Raw genomic sequence first — 21,624 nt, 5'->3', positions numbered from 1 at the left:
TGGAGCTGCCTACCCTGCTCTAGAGTTGTCATCCTAGCACATCATATAGATTTAAAGCATGACTTCCCTGGGTCAAGTACCACTTGGTGATCAGGTACATTCGAACCTGGCACACTTGTCTTAGAATCATGCAAGGTATAAATGTGTTCCTAGGAAATGTTAAGGGCCATATAGCAAGTGTCTCCAGCACCTGTCCTGAAACATACCCATTCCCAGGGGGTTTTATACTGTAGATAACCACTTTAACTCTGTAACACACGTTAAGGTTATAAAACTTATAATACGATTTCCAAAGACAGGACAAAGTAATAGTGATCCATTAAGCACAAAATGTGTTATAATAAGCCAGATAATCTGGAACAAACTGAATACACTTCAATTCTCGAAAACCACAGTCCTGTCATTGCACATTTTACTTGTTTAAATGATCTTATAACCACTCACAAGTAGTTATAAGAATTAAAAAAATAAAAACTGGCCATTTATAAACAGGCAATTTAGGTAACTGAATTTCAAAAACAGGCAATTTAGGGCGAAACATAAAACATACTGAACTGGAACCCTCCAGGACCAGGACTGGAGAACACAGATATACGGCACACATTTTGTGCCAGCCCTGAGAAACCAGAACGTATGTAAAAGGTAAGCATGCTCTGATGTGAAGACATACTTACTCTACTTGTTTCGACCATTCTGGAGGATTGCTAAAAGTCATGAATACACAGTTGGTCAAAATTGTACACATAATGATCATGCTGAATACTGTAAGGAAAAGTCGGTTAAGGAAGCTTTTAGGACTTGACTGGCAAAACAGAAGACACTCCCTCCCCTTTCCTTTCGAAAATCAGAGAAAAGCAAGAAAAGCAAGAAATTCTAACTTCCAAATACCTTATGAAGGTAAGTAAACTAAAAAAATCTTACACCCCATTGCAGATTTAAATTTCCTATTCCTACCGTTAATCCTCAAGACTTTTGTGCTTTTGAACTACAAATGGGACACCCACAGTTCTTCAGTCCTCCCATCTTGCCTCCTGCTCAAACAAATGATTTATTGCAGAAGTACAGTTGTTGTCAGCTGGTACCATGATCCCAGAGCCTTGAAGTCTCCTTTTTAGCCACAGTCACTAAAACACAATTCATGCTAAAGGATGTTTCTCACACCAGCCAAGCCAACATTATCATCGTCTTTTAGAGTGGACTTAGAAGTAAGTTCATTAACTGGGGCTTTTACAAAAAAGGCTAAAGATAAACTGCCATCTAAAATACAGCTAAAGACTAAAGTAAAAACACATCAGGAGGATATAATCTGTAATAAAAACATATGTCAGGCACTACGTACTTTGTTATAATTAATTATAATTATTACTTTTGATCAGAAAATCAGCTTCCAAAGATCTATTAAAAACAATATCAAGAGAGCATAAAATGAAAACTGTCTCCAGACAATTATATAATAATGACGATATTGTATGAATCTCTCAATCCAGCATTGGGAATCTCTATCAGGCAGTTGCAAGGTTACAGTTTTAAAAGGAGGAAGCTTGGCATATTCACCAGATTGATTTCAGCAAAGTTTATGAAGTAGTGGTATCCGACTCATCCCATCTGAAATTTGTGCGCTAAAGTGTGGGGACAGATAGAACTGCTCCCACTGTGCCGTACTCCTTACACATCCAGATTAGGACCCTCCTTGGTAACTGCAGCTGCTTCCAGGAGCTATGCATTTCCACAGAAGAGGCTCTGTAATTAACCTCTCCTGCTGTCCCCAAAATCCCAGTGCACTGACTTATGGCCGATTGGTTTCCTTGAGGCCAAGATGGGCATTTTATCCAAATTCCCTTATTGTCTAATCATGGGTGCCCAATACTGCTTCTGTCTGCAGGCTTTCATTCCAGCTCAGCTCTTAACCAGCTAAATGAGGTCGTTACTGGCTTAACGAACCCACTGAGGAGCTCTTTGAGTGCTGCTGCTTTAAAGAGGCCAAGAAAACCTGCACACAATGGACCTCCAGACCAGATGTGAGCAGCCCTGGTCTAATTGAGCATAACGTTAAGTGCATCATTAGTGTCACTAATTTAATATAATGCAAGGATTTGATGCATATAATAAAACTAGATATATACTGCATGTATATCTCAGAAATGGGCAACTCCAGTTTTCAATGGTCACGTGGTCTTCAGTTTTTAATTCTACCTCAGATCTTATCTACTTATTCAGATAATCGGCTTAAAAAGTCAGATCACTACTGTTTGATTACAAAAAGAGAAGCACCTGTACAGCCTGCAGTTCAGTTCTCCAGGCCCTCAAAGACTGGAGCTGCCCATCTCTTTTGGTGTAGATTATTACACATTGCATGATTTTGTAGTCTTGATGAGAGACAAGTTAAGGACTGTTGAACTGTGGGCTACCCATGCAAAAACACAAATATCCTACCAGACAGAAGCACTTAAATGCTTGAGGTCATTCATTAGCTCATCACACAGGATTCTTAGGCTATCATCTTCATCACTAGTCAGTCATACTGCTCTTATTAATGCTGCTCTTGAAATGGAACATCTCTTCGAGGATCACATAAGATATCAACTGTATTAAAAAGAACAATCCCCCCCCCCAAAAAAAACAAATTGTACCCCAGAACTGTTTACAGTTTGATGCATTTGAGTGTTTCTTAGAGCTGTCTTCTTACAACATGTCCTGCACATCACCAAAATTACCAAATCCTACACTAGGGAATGGCAACCCTGGTCCCGGATGGTCAGCGTCTCTACAGGTTTACATTTCAACTCAGCTCTTAATGAGCTCCATCAGCTTATTGGATCAATCGTACCAGTTGAACAGTTTCTCCCAGCTCTTTAGATGCTACTGCTTTGAAGAGACTCTGAAAATTGGTAGACAACTGACCGGCCCTCCAGAACCAGGACTGGACATTTGGATTTGATGTCGTCAAGGACAGGTGGCAAGGAGACAGACAGCTCTAAAAACACAATGCAAATATATCATACTGCGAACACTATTGCAACAAAAGGAAATTTGAGAAGGACCTAAACTAATTCATCTTCCGGTCTTCTGCACCATTTGAAAGGATATGAATGTATCAAAATTTTAATAGCTATTCGCCTAAGTAGATTAAAAGGACTTATACAGTACAAGGCAGGCGTGGCACTAAAGCGGAAGATTGTTTTCCCTTTGTTTATCACTATAAACGTCTGTGGAGAGAGAGAAAGAGAGAGAGGGGTTAAACAGAATTGCAGAAGCAGCAATTCAGAGCGCAACACGTACTTAAATTCTCATGCATGCCACCTTTTGCATCAGGGGGAAAAATTAGAGAAAATTAAAAATGGAAACAGCAGGTATACAGGGCTGGGAAACGTACCAGTCAGATGAGGAGGCTTTGCGATCATATGTGTGTTCTGCACTGTCTCAGGCCTTATGTGGCATCCAGTGCTCGCAGTACACAGGTGGCACGCCTGTCATCTTATCATGCAGAACATTTTCTTTTGGGTTTGTGCACACATGATTCAATTACAAGACAAAACAGGATACAGACAATTGCAGACGTAAGCTTTGGAAGCCTGTAGGGGTAAATTCAATGACTAGATTACAAGAGTTATTGCTCATTGCTAGAATGAGTGTTTTGTAATTGAGATCACTGGGATTGAGTTCACAAGACATCATTAGACCAAATGATGCTCTCCAACTTCATCTCAGACAGGGGACCAATACCTTCTGCAGCCGGGATGTTAAAATGGCTTTTTTATCTTTACTGATTGCCATGGGAAACGGTTTGGGAAAATGAGGATGGTCTTTGGGGAGAAGGGGGGGAGTGCTGGTTTCAGGCCGTGTGCATGGGGCGATGCAAAAGCCAGCCACAGTCCACAGGAGGAGAGGATCCTGTAAGGCTGAGAGCAGAAACTGGTGTTGAAAATGCAAGAACGCAGGGAAGCTTCTTTGCTATTTTACGCGTCTTCCACTCTGCCCACCTCGCGCCAGCGACCAGACCAGAGCTGCAGGAAACACTGACTCTGCAGCGGGCGGTGCTTTCCAGGAGTGGGCTGGGAACACCGACTGAGAAGATTAATGCTTTTTTACTGAAGCACAGCTTCAAGGCCATTTAGCCTAATTTACAAAGTTTGGGGGGAAGTGAAAGAAAAACTATTCGAGAGGAAGGCATAACATTTTCAGAACTGAATTTGACAAACAGGAAATTAAACAAATGCAGAACTCCTTTCAGTTCTACAGTGACTTTTACATGACTGCAGAACCGGAGGGCCCTGTCAGATTGCCCACAGACAAGGAAACACACACGCTCTCCTCTGGCAATCTTGTGGAACGCCAAGGAAAAGCAACTCAAATGCATGAATTTGTGTTTCCTGCAGCTCTGCCCATGAAGTCAAGCATGGACCCTGATGTTTCATCTCCAGCATAAATTCCCCAATGTCCCATCCCGGTGAGGGCACACCATCTAAAAACAAGGTCTTGAAGGCTACAAGGAAAAGTATCGCTGCAGGGACGCTAACCAATTGTGCACATGGCTTTAGAAAAGCATCCGTAAGCGGGCACCTGTGTGCTCCAGGCGGCACAGCAATGATGTCATTCCCAGTGCAGTCTTCCCAGGCAATCTTGGCTGTAAATATCTGTTATTTAATCCAAACCATAAGACAACAGCATGGAATTCCCTAACAGTACACCAACAGAGAAATGAAAAATGAGCACAAAAATCTGTTACCAAGCAGCTTTTAGAAAGTGGCAGCTCTGCTGCTGTCTCTGTGAAAGTCTCTGCTTGAGACAGCCAAGACTGCTTTGGCTCACCCCCCGAGTCCTAACGCCTTGAGTTAACCCTCTGTGTCCCCCAGCCAGTCCTCCAGTTACACTGAGGTATCTGGGCCTCAATCCAGCTGAGATTTCAGAAAGTGAATGACCCAGTCACACTTCTGTCTTTTCACATTACATTAAGGTGTTAAACAGTTATGCATTTTAAGCAAAAAAGCTGTATAGATCATTTTAAAATCACCACCTGTTTTAAAATCTGAAAACATTTTATGAAGTAAGATTACTGTGGGGGTTATTGGGGTTCTTTCCAGCCACTCCCCAGTCCCCCTCTCATCCCCAGAGATCATTCTCTGGAAAACAAGGGAGGGAGAAGTGAAAGGTCTCGGCCCTGAAATGCAGAACTGCAGGGGCACGCGAGGGTCAGGCTTATCCAGCTTTTTAATAAAAGACTGAAATTCTTTTGGAGCTGATGAGTCGGCAGATGATTTAGTGGATCGAGGATTTCCAATCATCCTTTTTTCTTTTCCGTTTCACGGCAAAACTCTTAAAAAATCACCACAGTGTGCCGGAGGAAGGCGCACAGCTCCAGAGGCACAGGCCTGAGCCAACGGACAGGGAAGAGAGACGGGGTCCCAGCCGAATTCCGCTTCCAGACGTTCATTTTTCTACTGTCGACTGAGCTCGTCCTCCGTCCGACCTTCAGCGAGCATCCCGCAGCCGGCTGGCGCAGGGAGATCTCACGCGCAGACAAGCACCTCCTGGGCGTGTTAAACCCCCCCGGGGACATGTGGCAAGATTGATGATAATTCCTCATACAAGTGCTTGTAAAAAATGTATTCTAGACCTGAATTCATTTCCTGAGACGTTTCTTTTGCAACATAAGTTGGAGCTTGGAGAATTGGAAAATACGCTTTTGTTTTTAAATACAGTTTTGCAAAAAGCATAACATCTTCCAAAGGCTGCATGTTCCTCTCCTTTGGTACTACCTGAGAGCCTGGGGGAAGCTGGGGGCCCGGCTCTCTCTAGGACAGGTGGCATGAACCCCGCTGTTCCTGCATTTTCAGCACCCCCAATTCTGAGCCGTGGGTTAACGCCTCCCAGTTCATTCACTGACACATGGCTGCTGCGCATCACAGCACTTAATTAGCTGCTGCAGCCGGCCACAGAAACAGACTGCTGATTGAATGGGTTTGAGGGGGGAAGTCCCCACCGCCTCACTTCAATGTTGGGGATCACCACAGCTCACACACAACATCATGCCCTTTAATGATAACCCCCGCAGAAGCCTGCAGCAGATCCAGAACCGCAACCCGCACAGGAGAAAGTCAGACAGAGGAGGCAGCTGTCTGGGAGCCGTTAAACAGGAATGTGCAATGGAGGAGTAATACGTCTGGTTCTTAAGAGACTGCACATTTGTGTATAAAACACAACCAGGCTCGTGTATAATGACCCACAGACAAACAGTCACAGACGACAGGAGGCCCTTCAGTCCTTCTGAACAATAACAGCTCTCTATTGATCTGAGGATCTCATCCAGCCATTTCTTGAAAGAAACCAGGGTATGAGCTTCAACAACATGGCTGGGCAGTCTCGATGAGCTATGCCATCAAAAACAGCCCCTGGACACACTGTCCTCACAGCCAGGCTGGGAAAACAATGGCACAGGGGTCAGCCAGGCTCTGGAAGAAGCAGAGATATCTCCTGTCTGTTGCTGCTCTGTCCCAGGGCCTCCTAAGCACAGATATACCCACTTCTCTCTGTTTCTACCCATTGTATGTCCTGTGTTTTTTTAATAAGATTGGGTCAAAAACTGCTCTTATCAGAGAGGAGGCCACTCGGCCCATCTGGCCCATTTGGAGTTAGCAGCGAATTGATCTGGGGTTCTCAACCTGCCGCTTCTTTAAATTTTCAGCTTCATCAACATGGCTGGACAGACTGTGCCACACTGTTTGGGTAAAAAAGTGCCTCCTGTTCTCAGTATTATTGACATTCCATGCAGCTTCCAGCTGGGTCCTCAACGCCATTGGAGCACAGCTCTAGGCCTGTTTTCAGTTTAACACCAGTATTACAGAAAGTGCAACAGTCAGAGAATATTTTCATTAGGCAAATCACAAGCACAAAGAGCCCCATACTTGGCCATTGGCACTAAACAGAATGCTGTAAGGTACTGTAGTATAATACAAAGCCAAATAAATCTGTTTATTTTCTGAACAGATTAACTCCAGGTTATGATACAGCTGTATAGTGTAGCTAAACCTCTTGGCTCAGCCTTAGACAGGAACCAACAAGCCTACAAATTCACACCCCCACATAGGTGTGTAACCAAGGTCAAATAAACAAGCGCTAGGGTTTCCCTCTTCGTCAGTCAATGCCTGAGTAAGTGAGACATCACATAAAATAGTCTGTCAGGACAGAGGCCACCTGTGTCAGCTGAAAGACACCACTTTTAATAAAACCAAAGCAAATCTCTATAGTTTTAGAACATCTTTTCCTAAAACATACTAACAAAAAGCACCCAGCAGGGAGATTGTGCCCTCAAAAAATGGATTTCCAGGACCGTGTCCATTGGATGAATCCGATTCTGAACCGGAAATGGATTGGAAACAACATTCTGATCGTACGACTGCAGCCCTTAGGTTTCCCCTGGCAGCCTGTTAGGTAAGAGCTGTGTTCCAGGACTCGCGATGTCCTGTAGGGTCTCCCCCCTTCCCTTCCCTCTCTCTCCGAGCTCCCCTGCTCGAGTGCCTAGCTGGCAGGCGGCTCCGGGCCTGAGTTTGGATTTCACAGATCAATAATGACAATTGTCCTGCTATGCGTGTGCGCTGGAGAAGGAAGGATGCTTGTGCACTATTACAATCCAGGTGGAGAAGGAGAACAGTGTCATCAGCGTGGTGATCACAACGCTCTAGCGCCCCATCGCTGACACTCTCTTTTCCACTTCCCACACTCCGGACTCAAAGCCTCACTGGTCAGCAATCAAGCATGTGCTATGTGCATGACTTTTATCTGATTATCATCTCTCTAGGAATGTGTTAAATGCTGAACTGGTTCAGTAAATCAATCAGTTTTTTTATTTACTCTAGCCCCCTTCACCACAGTTTGCCACAGAGAGCTTTACAGGTTCCGCAGGTAACAATGTTACAGCTGACCAGGCTCAACAGAAGCTAAACAAGACAAGAATAACTCTCCTCCACACAGATCCGAAGCTACTGATGAGTTGGAGACCCAGAAATACTGCTGGACTGCTGCGCTCGCTCAGTGCAACGCCATTTTAAAGATTTGAGCTTGAATCATGAATCGTTTAGTTAATTCTTGTCCTTAGGTGAAGATTCACTTTGGGAAATTGGGATCTAACCGAACTACTCTAAGGCACGGTTACTAATGAATGTGATAGAGGGACAAATATATTAGAGCTCATTTGGTGTAGCTCTCCCAGCAGAGAAGAGGGTAGCCTGACTGTAAGGGGTCTCCCAACCTCACTTCCACAAGGGAGCAGATGGGGTGTGACTGAAATGCGCAAAGAGACAGGAGGCGAAATGCATATGTACATAGGAGAGCAGAAGTAGGCGAGACTAGGACCTAACCTTCCTCACAAACTTGTTACAAACTCCATTAGTGAAAACTGTATTTTTACTCAACAGAAATAGTTTCAAAACATTGTGTTGGACAGGGTATCTGCCTAAAGGGGCAAAAAACATTTATCTCAAATTGGCAAAAGAGAGAGAGAGAAAAGGGGACTGCTTGCATGTGTAAGCAGATAACCTCATACTTGTTTAAATAAAACATGGCAATTTGCATAAATGTTTAATGAGATCCACATGCATTTGCCAGAGTGATATGGTGCTCTTACGAGGTGGTGCTGCATTAACCCCTGGTTAGGACTGAGAAGCTGCTCGCTGCTGCAACTCCAGGAACCCTGGGGGACAGAAGGACAATATGTTCACAAAGGGTTCTAATGTTGAAAATGGTCACTGGAAAGAACAAGACCAGGAGGCACTTCCTTATGCAAAGGACCGTGGGAGTACGCCCAGCCTATATTGTAAAAACCAATATCCTGGCTTCTTTCGAGACGCAGCTAGTTGACAACTCCAACTCAATTAAGTACTGAGGCACATGACATAAAATGGAGAGAAACAGTGAGCAACTGGCTTTTTTCCTGAAAGAGAAAAGCAAAGGAGAGGGGGCACTACTGCTTCTGCCACAGCCTGGCTAACCTCTGCTCCGTAGTTCCTCCAACCTGGCACTGAGGACAGTTTTGATGAAATAGCTCATTGAGATGGGGGAGCTTATGGATCAGGCCACAGACAAGGACACATCACACAGATTTGTACCTCAAGGGGCTCAGCTCCCCTCCTGTTTTATAGCATGGTTCAGGGGCCCACACAACACACATCTGTTTTTCAAAAGTACAGGAGATTTTGTGGCTTTGTTTTTAAAGAAGCTATAACAAACCAGCTTCCAAATACATCAGACTTCTACAAAATAAACAGGAGCTTCTGGAAGGGTGGCTACCTCCACCCCAGAACTACTACTACCCATACTACACCCACCTCTCTGTCCTCTGTTCCACCAGCTACAGTACTACTCCTCTTACTGTGACTCCAAACTTCATCTATACTTGCAAACTGTTCCCCAGAAGTATTCACACCCTCGCATACAAAACTAAAGCCAATAATAAGCCCCATGTGAAAATGAACACACACTAAATGCCCAATTATACCATCACTGACTACAGGTCAAACTATTTGCTGTGGGGAACTACAAGCCTTTGATGCTACACGACCTCTAGTGGGCAGTCCTGGTATTACAACCCTTCAATGGGGTTGCGTGCCACAAACTCCATGTTTTGTGGATCTCCCGGCTAAGAGCTTTGGTTTGTTTCAAATGAGCTTTATTTTTTTAAGTATGTTTCTGGAACTTCCTCTGGATTGTGTCTGTCTGCCTGCTAACACCTCTAGCCTCCCTGTCCGCTCACCTGCTCTGCGTGCACTTGGGTTTTCTTACTGCCCTGCAATGCTGCTTTCACTCAGGTTCAAGCAGTGCCGTTACAATTAAAAAACTAAAAAACACCAGATTCCAGATGCCAGGTGTTCCACATGCAGAGTTCCAATACTCACACAGAGCTGTAACACACAGTGATATATAAACCAGGGCTACTCAGCTTGAGGCCCTTCCAATTCTTGCTTTACTTTGATATAACCAGCTCCTTCATTGATACATTGATCCTGATGATTACCAATTAAATAATTAAAGAGCTGGCTGTGGCAAAATTGTGCAATGGAGTGAATTAGATGATTCACTGGCTCAGTAGCCCTAAACGTCTTCTGTATATAAAGACATGCTTGCTGTGTGCAAGGAGGGACAGGGAAGATATTCTATGCACCAAAAAGGCAGAAATGTTTTCTTCAATTAGAAAGAAAACCACACGGATAGCTTTCTGAAGACTAACCTGTATTCTTGGCCCTGAACACTTACTGTTTTGTTGTGTAAATGTTGTTTGTGTAAACCGTGTCACGAGCGTGTGAGAGCAAGAGTGTGAATATAATCAGTTTGCTCAGCGAGTTACATCCACCCATTTTCTAATGGCTTTTTCCAGTACAGGGTCACGGAGGAGCCAGAACCTATCACAGCAAGCAATGGACGCAGGGCAGGGTACACCCTGGACGAGACACCAGTCCATCACAGAAGACAACAGGGCACAAACACAACAGGGCCAATTTTCCCAGAAGCCAATTAACCCACCAGCATGTCTTTGGACTGTGGGAAGAAACCTGAGCACCCTCAGGAAAACCACAAAAATACGGGGAGAAGATACAAACTCCACACAGATAGAACCACAAGGATTGAACCCAGGGCGCTAGAGCTGCAAGGCAGCAATGCTATCCACTTCACCACTGTGCCGTCCAAAACACAAAGGTGAAACCTGAAATGTGCAATATTCTGCCAGGTCACAGGACCTGGTATTTTTGTGCAGTGTATTTGTCCACTGTGTAGAGAGCAGCACTGTGTCCACTGTGAGGCAATGTAGAGAGTGGTGTGGTCAGAGCCCAGGAGCAAATAGAACTGAATCCCAGCAGGGGCAGCTAGCGCTACACTCAACACAAGTGTGCATGGCATACAGCATGGCAGTCCACCTTTTATTGTATAATTTATGTGAAGTGCCTTGAGAATGCTCTGTACTGAAAAGCTACATACAAGAATAAAACTGATTGATTGACTGACTTCTTGTTTTACTAACACTGCTCCCTTGTGGACAATTAAAACAGTCATTTTTCAAAGAAGAATATTCTAAAGGGGCCCCAGTACTAAAGTTCAAAAACATTTTCAGACAGAGAGAAAATATGAGTTGTCCCAGTTAATCGAACAACCCGAGGAACGGAAAAGACTAGACAAAAAAGCCAGAGGAGGGGAGCGCGACTTCATGCCCACTGCAAGAGTGGTGGCCTGCAGAGTCCAAAGAGGTGTGCCCACCAGGTACAGTCACCCCTCAGTCCTGCACAGCCAGAGACCGACGTGCCAAAGAGATACGCGCTGGCTCCTGGCCATGTACCAGACCGTCAGCAGTGCCACAGCCATTTAACGAAAGGATTGGGGGTGCTGGGGGGAGGGCATTGGAGCCATCTGCTGCTGTGTCATTCCCTCTCCCCCTTCCTGATCCTTATGATGAATGAGCAGAACAAGCAAGGGGAAACTGAACCAGCTGCTCATTTTGACACCTATCTAACACTGACCAATGCTGCCTCATTCTTACTCTTACAGGGGTTACTGATGGGCCTGCCAGTCCTGGACACTGGACAGGACTGGGTAGGGCTACAGCCAGCCCTACTACCTATAATACAGTATATCCCCCTTGTAGTACATTATACTGCACTTGCCCATTGGAGGCAGTTCCAGGCTAATGGCTCCAGGCAGTTAAAAATGTTCTGCTCGTTTCTCACTAGGGACATCAGAACTGCAACACTGCAGTTTTTTTTATTCATCCTTCCTCCTCTCTAACAAATGCATGACGGCCACAATCAGGTTTCACTGCTGGCGCAAGCTAGCTGAAAGAGAGAGATGAAGAGGGGGATCAGAGGGAGGAGCAGAGGAAGGCTGAGAAATGCTGATTGAACCTAAACAAAAGCAATCTCGCTGCTATGGGTCCCCCAGGAGCTGCAACGCTGCTTACAGAGGGAGAGCAAGGAAAGGTGGAGGTTGCATTGGGAAATACAGCGTTCCATCCTTTCTCCTGTCTTCCTGCATCCTCTCTCTGTCTGGTTTGCGTTTTGAACCCCGCTGGACACTGGAATGCAGAGCGACTAGCGGGTCTGTGGCGCAGCTCAGCCGCAGAGAAGCGGATCAGCCTTGTCCTAACAAGCCGGCAGGAAGAAAACCAGGACGGAATGCGTAACTCATCCGCTGCCCAGGGAGGCAGCGGGAGTGGGAGCTCGCCGGCACAGGTTGACTCAGACCTCAGTAGCCCCCCCATCGTATTTTGAACTGCTCTGTGAGAGGAGGGGGCTCTGGTCCGGGTTGGGGACTACGACACACCCACCAGCCAGGCGAGGCTAGCACATCGTGTCCTGTGAGCAAGCAGAAAACAGCCCCCCCACCCAGCAGAGCTCCTCAAGGTCAAAACCTGACGTGAAAGTTAAAGCCTCCAGCAGGGAGAAGAAGTCTATCTCTGCAACCAGCAGAGGGTCCTGCAAGATTTTAAATGGTTTTGCCATTTTAAGGAAATCGGCAGTGCAAAATCCTGCTTTCACAAACTCCAGGACTCCAGGACTCCGGACAGCCTGACAGAAGGTGGTGGAGAACAGTAGAACAGTCACCTTTTTTCTAAGGGTCTATTTGATCTTCCTTGCCATACAGCACATCTTTACCCACGTACTCCTCGCAATGAAGCCATCCCTCCTTCCATATCCTGCCCAACGAGAAAACTCATTGTCTTCTGGATCACCTCTATTGGCCTGCAATAGTATGATCCTCTCAATAACATGTGATCCAAACCATTGAACTCCCAATCATTTACATATTTGGACCTCTGCTCCAAACCTATGAAATGCCTTAATATGTACAATTAGCAAAAGTTAAAGGGCATCAAAGGGCACTGTACCAAAAATCAATTGCTTAGGCAAGTTGAAAGGGTTTTCTTATCCAATGCTAACAAACTAAAAGAAACAGCTGTGGCCATTTTCCAGGAATGAAAACAGATATTTTTTAACATGTAGCTTCAATCTAGGCCTGTTAGAGTACAAGACATTAAAACCCAGATGTAGCTTGCCAGGATTGCACGACAATTCAAACACAAACAGCCAGATACAAATCTGGAAACAACAAATAAATATTTGCATTTCTGCATACTGCCTGGGTGGACCCGTGTGCTCTGTAAATTTTGCAGAAATCAATCTGCAGTGCGAATCAAACAGCAACCATATTGCACTGCTAAGTCATGCATCGAGAGCAGATGATTGGATTTGTCACACATATGGCTCAGAAGGTGTCGGCTCTGGTGCCGGGCCGATATTCATTTTAACGAACAGGAGCACAAGACCTGTGGGAAGGACCTAAGCTTGGGGGCTTAATCTGATACAGCTGTGCCAGAATCCGCTGTCTGCTCGGGTACACACATGCGTTTTTAAACATCCAGAATTGTTGATAATTTTTGTTCTACCCACCCAGTTTGTAGCTTTCTCTCTCAGCTGCGATCCTGTGATCACACCCAGGGAAGAGTGAAGAAGTACAGGCAGACTCCTCCTCCCGGCTTACCTTCAGCGTGACATCGAGCCACTTGTCTTTTCACACTGCACAAGCAGCCCAGCCCGTACTGGTGAATTAGCGCCGATGAAAGTGAAAAAGCACCCAGGAGTCCGTAGGGGCCTCTGTATTGCTTAGAGTTGAGAGAGCCTGGTCAAATGTTCCCTCTACACTAGTGGCACTCAGCCAACTGTGCGCCACTGATTCAGAAATCCCAGTCACAGTGGGCTGGTGACGTGATTTAGATACAAACCCATTATCACCAGTAAAACACCTTTAACGGTTGAGCCACGAAGGAGCCCCCACTTTATTTAACAAACTGTCTAATTCACTCGGAAACAAAAGGTGCAGACGGATCTTGTAACAATCTTTTTAAAAACTCTTCACACGTGGAAAGAGGTGACATGCTATCTTTTCATCGGCAGCCAAAGAGATTTTGTTTTCAGTTTAGCTATATTCCCCTGCTCCATTTTGGTACAAAACCTGAGCAGGCTGACAAGACACAGTCGACACTTTGACCCCTTAGGGGAGCATGAAACTTGTTGATAAAAGTCAGGACAGGGCAAACACCTGGTAGATAACTCATAATCTAGACAAGTGCATGGTCTTGCATGAAGGCAGTAAAAATTAACTATACTTACAATTAGGGAAAAGCTCATCTAGAAGAGGATACTTAAGAAAAGGTGTTTGTGTTGACACATCACAAACTTCTTCTAGACAATGTAGAGAAGTTAAAAAAGGCAAACAAAATGGTAGGATATATAATAGAATTGAAAACTTAGGAATGTTGTGTTAAAAGTGTATTACACACTAGTGTGGCTTAGTTTAGAGCATTGTGTACAGTTTGGTCACCATATTAAAGAAAATATGTTACTGCTCTGGAATTAGTCCAGAGAAGAGCCACCAAATACATTCTGGGGCTTAAAGGGAGTGTCCCGCACTGACAGGGTGGAGAAGCTGAGTCTCTTTAGTCTGAAGGGAGTGTCCCACACTGACAGTCTGAGGGAACTGAGTCTCTTTAGTCTGAAGGGAGTGTTCCACACTGACAGGCTGGAGGAACTGAGTCTCTTTAGTCTAAAGGGCGTGTCCTGCACTGACAGGCTGGAGGAACCGAGTATCTTTAGTCTGAAAGAAGGGCCCGAAACTGACAGGCTCAACTCAACTTCTTTAGTCTTGAACTGAGAGGACTACAAGGGCACTTGATACAAGGATTGAAATAATTGAGAGTCAACCCAGCGGATTTCTTCAATATCAACAGTGAAGTAAGAATCAGGGGACACATGTGAAAATTAAATGGAAGTGCCATTTAAAGCTGTAGGGAAGTATGGAACAACCTATCCAATCCATGTTGTTAAAGTCAATATCCTGGTTTATTTAAAGAAATGATTGGACGAGATCCTTGGATCAACTGACCACTTATGACCAAATGATCCAGAAGGGCGAAGTGATTCCTTGGCTGTAACCTTTCTCATGTTCTTTTGGGTCGGCCCCCCCACACACACTCAATGACGAGACCCTCTATCGAGGAGCTGTATGGATTACAGGCTGAGGCTGGGAGCATGAGCATATCAATTTTCCAGAAAGGCACCGTTCCTGCACGGCACAACACAATTGGATCCAACGGCAAGACTAGACAAGAGCTGAGGTTTTCTCTGTGAAGGCTTGCATGCTCCGCTGCCCAAATAGGAAATGGAGGAAAGATGCTTCACGTATCCAGTCCACAAATGTACAGTATATTACACACATCAGAATTTTCCAGTGTCAAACTCACGTGAACAGGCCAGTTTTCCCTATAAAAGGGACTGAAAATCAAGTTATGTAAAAAAATCGCTGAGATATCAACAGTATAATCCTGTAAACAATGTGGTGCACCTCATCCTTAACACTGATCTAGTCTTACTAAAGTGGAAACCATTCACTTTAAAACCCATTCACAGGAGCATTAAATCCAGTGTAACATGCATTTGATATACCTCTACAACATGGATGTCAAAAGTCAAGAATATAAAAGTAGACAAGACTCCCACTGCATAGCAGAAAGATCTGTTCCAGGTTTTGTTATTTCACACTTGTTTACATATGGATTACACTGACATAGACAGAAGGGGGAAGTTAATATTGATTTTTTTTTATTGATCTTGAAAATTTGTATGAAATCAGCTCTGGAACACTGAAATGTGTTCAACTGCTCGGCACTGGAAGTCTGTCTCCCTTCACTGTAATAGAGATGCAATGTGGGACACCCATGCACTCACTGAGCATTGCCAACACAGCCCTGAGAAATGTCCCCCACTCCATTTTGTTTCACAGGACACCACTGTATGAACTAGTGAAACCTATATTCAAGCCTTTTTTCAAACCGTCATTTTTTTAAAATCAAGACCACAAAGGCCACAGAAAAAGAACAAGCATATGAATATGTGAAAATCCCAGTTTAATCTGGATTTTTGGATTTCCTTGGTTTTTGGATTTCATGGAATTCTGGGAATCTGCTGTCAGGATCTGCTCCTTGAGTAAGGCTCTGGGAAACGACTCTGCCATCATAACCTGCCTTCACAGGCCCATCTTCCCTGCTCATCTCCCCTGCCTGGATTCTGCCCTACAGAACCACATGGCCTTTTCCTTTAGCACAGGGGCCCCAGTCTGGCTCCACAGGAGCCCTGAGTCAGCAGTTTTTATAAGGAACCTTTACATCAGTTAGTTCAGGACGGAAAGCAAATGGCTTCCTCATAAAATGGCAGGCGATTTGTCAAATTACAGTTTTCCAGTACACATCTGAAAATAAACATCTTAGTTCTGATTGACTTTCACACGCTCCCAAAATTAAGATTTAGGGTGATCTGTAAGACTTAAGCACCTGGTGGAATCTCTCTCACCTGATTTGCTGTACAGTGGGGTTGCTGATGCATTAATTGCTGCTGTGTGTCTCCCAGGTGGGGATGCTCATTTATGTGCGTATAAATTATATAAAGTGTTTTGGGATCCTTCAGGATAAGCTCCAAATACTACTACTAATGGGGCTCTGCCAGACCATGAATTGAGATCCCTGCATTAGTAGGATTGTTGTAACTCTGTATCTTATCCATCCCCACCTACAGAACTCAAGGAATGGAGTTCCGTATCATTGCCTAGTTGCATAAGACAGCACAAAACTCCACTTAGTCTTCCTTTTCAATACCCCAGTACAAAACACCCCATCACACCCAGTGCTGTGACCTGGGCAAGCTTGAACAAGGCTCCTCCTACTGTTACCTTAACATGTAGATCATTACCAAGTGGGACTCAAGGCCGGGATTATTAGCTTCCCATCAAACAAGTGGATGTTAGAAGTGACCATAATTTGTAAAACCGATGAATAAAGTGCTGAATGGACAAATGAATTACTGGCTTCTGAAGTGGAAAAGCGGAGTCAAACCTCTAGATATGAGAAAAGGTGTCTGCCAGTTTCATACTTAAAACTGAAGGTATTTTATGCAGCTAGTTTCAGGGATTTAGGTAAACTAGCAATGCTGCTTATTCAGATAAGACCACAAAAATACAAATTCTCCATTTCCAACATAAGACATTCCTGCCCATGTTCTAGGCCAAGATCCCAAAACCCCACCTTGGATCAAAAGCGTTATCACGTGGCTAAAAATGGCACAACAATCCCTGCTACCTCTGGTCTCCGAGTTTAACTCAGGCCCTTTTACTGAACGAATTCTGTTTACCCACTCTATCGCACGGCCACTCATAATTAAAAGGAACCTGATTTAAAGATTTGAGCACTTCAGCATGAACGGTGATAGCAGTGCTGAATGCATGCTGCTCAGATCCAGTTTAGAGGCCACAAAATCATTTCCATTTCCATCCCTCCCCCCAACCAGTCTTCAATTAATTCCGGAGCATCTCCTCAGCTCACCACTTCCTCCAGGCACCTGCTCAGGGCATAAGAAATTTCCCCCCGCACCTCACAGCCTGCAGCACTGCGGATCCCCCACGTGGGAGTGGTGCTCTGTTATCTACAACCCACCACATGTGTGGATCAATAAAGGAATGAACACACTGATAAAACCAATCCCTGGAATGCAACTCTCCGCCCCAGCAGCACAACCCATCAGGACAAGCCATGGGGACCCCCCCCACCCCCACATTCTTTCTTCAGGAAGGGGCGCAAACCAAGAGCTGACAGTGTGTCCCCTTCCTCCTCCTCCTCTCCTGTTTTCGGAGGTGTTATAGGTGGTGGTGTGGATTGGGGGCTGGGGGGGAAGGGTGGGGGGAAAGGGATAGGGGTTGTCTGCAGACTGAGAAGTCGGGGAACAGTGGATCAGTGAAAGGGGATAGGGGTACCAGGGTTAAGGAGGGGCGCACTCACTTTCTGATTCATATAATAAGGGTCCAAGTCCTCCAGTGGTACCGCCATCATACCCGAAGGAACATCACCGTAGATAAAGGGCAGGCTGCGGCCTGCCTCCAGGTCGCTGTTTGGGGAGGGCTTGTTCTCATCGTCGTCATCACGGTGACTGCTGTCGGGCTTAGGAGGCTTTTTGGCCTTCTCCTCGGTGATGCGCTTCTCAATGTTAGCCAAAGATTCCGGGGTAAACTTGCGGAAGCTGTCAGGTCCTGGCGGTGCGAGAAGGTGTGCAGCCATGTTTTCATCCTGCAGCAACTTCCTCTTTAGTTAGGTACCATCCAGGACAGCCAGCTCTGCACGGGGGGGAGACAGGGGAGAGAGACACAGGGTCATCAGTCCTACAGGAAGAAGTATTTCGGCTCAGCTAACAATGTCATGATCGGACCCTTCACTGCACTAGCATATCATTAAACCCTAGCCCTTAACTTGTTTTCTGCTCATACAAAGGAAGAGAAGGATCCCTAGCGCTGGTCCTAAAGGTCCTGTACCATAAAACCACCAATTTTTAAAGATATGGAACATTTCCACTGTGATCAATTAAACAGGCAATTTGTTAATTTAAAACACACACATTTTTTAGCACTAAAATCTAAGACCTCTTAGAGTTCTTATAATTGAGCAGAGGATCTTACTGATTCATCAATAGCTTACAGGTGAGCCCAATCTTTAGATCCTGTCAAGCCCAGGACCAGTGCTGGGCTGTTCTTAATGTCAGCTGAGCTACACAATTAAACTGAAAAATTGCTGTATTGAAACCTATGCAAGCTTTTGCTTCTGACTCAAAAGTTGGACATCTTAAATCTGCAATCAAAAGCAAGAGTTAAAAGGCAGCCTCACATCTGTTCAGGTACTGAAAATAACTACCTGAAATTAATCCTGATACCAGGCTCATGAAGGATTCAGTTAAGAAACAGACCTCAGATGGAATCAATACCAGTGGGTCTGGGGGTCACCAGGACCAAGAGCCCTTGGGTGAGTTGATGGTACACAGGACCATTAGGACAATTAAATTTGGGAATGGTTTCCCTGCCCTTGGTGCTCTTCTTAGAAACCAGAAACCTTAGTATCCAGAATCATCTACAGATCTCTTTATGATGGTTCAAAACCCAATTTCTCATGGAAGTATACTGCTGGTTCAAAGCAGAGCCCTGATGCACATATTGCCATCTTATCCAAGTGCTTGATATACTAATTATTAGGAGCAATACAGCACAGTAGGTGAGTCTTTGGACTCATTAATGGATGCTGCACATTGGTGGTGGTGGGTATCACATGCTCGCCAGTCCACTTCACGCTATAAAAACCAGGATGAGATCTGGCCTGATGAGCTGCTGTGGCTCAGGTCTGGACTTTGAGCAATTATTCTGACCCACGTAAAATGACACGTGGACACCAGTGGTCCCAGCTGAACGGAAATACACCCACTCAGCACTGTTTTTCCCATACAGAGAGAGAAACAGTTTGTCTACAGGGTCAGCCCTCTGTTCACAGGATCTCTACAGCACTGTGCTACCAAAGGTGAAGAGAAAGAACCTTTTCTTACAAAATTAGGGAAAAATCTGCCCTTCCACCCTCATAAACAGGCATTTTTAAAACCTACTGAAAATCCTCCCCCCCATACCCCTAGTATTTGTGGAAGTATTTCAGCAGAGCAACTGATATGGTGTGGGCTCCAACCCAGATCCGTGCAGACAAAGCCTCTTCAGAACATCAGAAAGACATGGGGAAAGATCAGACTTCCGCTCGCTCTCTCTGCTCGTCTTCACGTGCTCCTGAGCAGAATCGGCTCTGCGTTTGAAGATGAGGGCAAAACAACTGCTGCGGCATACGACTGGGATTTTTTGCTCCCTTTTCCAGAGAGACAGAAGAGGGTGGGGGGAGCACTTTCGCACGAGGGAAATGCTTGGGAAGAATTTCCGCCAATGCCCGTGCACGCTGCAGGAAAGCAATTACAGAGATGAATCGGCACAGAAAGTGCTGAAAAGCCTCCTCCCCCACAGAACCCGATTTGCACTGTTAACACAGAAACCCTTCACCACACCTCATGGCACCAAGCACGCAGACATCGGTGAGGGGGCAAGCAGGGGGAGCCGGAGCCCATCCCGGCAAGCAACCGGCACAAGGTGGGTAACACCCCGGACAGGACTCCAGTCCATCACACTCACACCAATGAGACAGTCAACCTACCAGCATGTTCTTGGACTGTGGGAGGAAACCATAGCACATGGAGAAAACACGCAAACATGGATTGAACCCAGGGCCCCAGTGCTGTGAAGCAGCATTGGTAACCACTGCGCCACTGTGCCACCAGTCTCTGTACCCTCCGACAAGAAAGTGACTTACAGTCCAAAGTGACTTAAATTTGTACCTATTTACACAGCTGGGAATTTTAAAGAATCACCTGAGTGAGGAATCTTGCTGAAGGGCTCAGCAGCACAGGATTAAGAGCCAGAGTCTCCCTATTGACCTGCTGCCTCACCACCCCTCCTCACTGCTGCCTCACCACCCCTCCTCACTGCTGCCTCACCACCCCTCCTCACTGCTGCCTCACCACCCCTCCACACTGCCTCATCACCCCTCCACACTGCTGCCTCACCACCCTCCTCACTGCCTCACCACCCCTCCACACTGCTTCCTCACCACCCCTCCACACTGCTGCCTCACCACTCCTCCTCACTGCCTCACCACCCCTCCACACTGCCTCACCACCCCTCCACACTGCTGCCTCACCACCCCTCCACACTGCTGCCTCACCACCCTTCCTCACTGCTGCCTCACCACCCCTCCACACTGCTGCCTCACCACCCCTCCACACTGCCTCATCACCCCTCCACACTGCTGCCTCACCACCCTCCTCACTGCCTCACCACCCCTCCACACTGCTTCCTCACCACCCCTCCACACTGCTGCCTCACCACTCCTCCTCACTGCCTCACCACCCCTCCACACTGCCTCACCACCCCTCCACACTGCTGCCTCACCACCCCTCCACACTGCCGCCTCACCACCCCTCCACACTGCTGCCTCACCACCCCTCCACACTGCCGCCTCACCACCCCTCCTCACTGCCTCACCACCCCTCCTCACTGCTGCCTCACCACCCCTCCTCACTGCCTCACCACCCCTCCTCACCACCCCTCCTCACTGCTGCCTCACCACCTCTCTACACTGCTGCCTCACCACCCCTCCTCACTGCCTCACCACCCCTCCTCACTGCCTCACCACCCCTCCACACTGCTGCCTCACCACCCCTCCACACTGCCGCCTCACCACCCCTCCACACTGCCTCACCACCCCTCCACACTGCCGCCTCACCACCCCTCCTCACTGCCTCACCACCCCTCCTCACTGCTGCCTCACCACCCCTCCTCACTGCCTCACCACCCCTCCTCACTGCTGCCTCACCACCTCTCTACACTGCTGCCTCACCACCCCTCCTCACTGCCTCACCACCCCTCCACACTGCTGCCTCACCACCCCTCCTCACTGCCTCACCACCCCTCCTCACTGCCTCACCACCCCTCCTCACTGCCGCCTCACCACCCCTCCTCACTGCTGCCTCACCACCACCCCAAGGCGAGGTGGTGAGGCTGACCCTGGCAACAGGCTGCCGTCGGTATGGGGCTGCGAGACCGTAGCGCGACCGCTTGCCAGGAAGGTCTTCGCAAAGAAACGCTAAAACTTCAAACATTCATCAAACGTTCACATTGAAATTTCCACTGTGT

The 21,624-nt window shown here is 46.4% G+C and overlaps 1 protein-coding gene across 6 annotated transcripts in view; it reads right to left on the bottom strand.

Moving 5' to 3' along the window:
- scn8ab (sodium channel, voltage gated, type VIII, alpha subunit b) overlaps window positions 1-21,624 on the bottom strand; it is a 99,185-nt gene that overhangs the window by 67,216 nt on the left and 10,345 nt on the right. For all 6 annotated transcript variants that reach the window (XM_088633492.1, XM_088633491.1, XM_088633495.1 and 3 more), the window contains exons 2-4: window positions 17,861-18,192; window positions 3,089-3,206; window positions 675-765 (exon numbers count right to left, since the gene is read on the bottom strand). In XM_088633492.1, the coding sequence (XP_088489618.1) occupies window positions 675-765; window positions 3,089-3,206; window positions 17,861-18,136 (485 nt within the window). In that variant the 5' untranslated portion in view covers window positions 18,137-18,192. The remainder of the gene's footprint in view (window positions 1-674; window positions 766-3,088; window positions 3,207-17,860; window positions 18,193-21,624) is intronic.

The sequence above is a fragment of the Lepisosteus platostomus genome, chromosome 1 (genome assembly GCF_059453375.1).
Source record: "Lepisosteus platostomus isolate fLepPlt1 chromosome 1, fLepPlt1.hap1, whole genome shotgun sequence".
Lineage (NCBI taxonomy): Eukaryota > Metazoa > Chordata > Actinopteri > Semionotiformes > Lepisosteidae > Lepisosteus > Lepisosteus platostomus.
The sequence above is the reverse complement of the archived record's forward strand: the minus strand, read 5'-3'. Positions and strand labels throughout refer to the sequence as shown.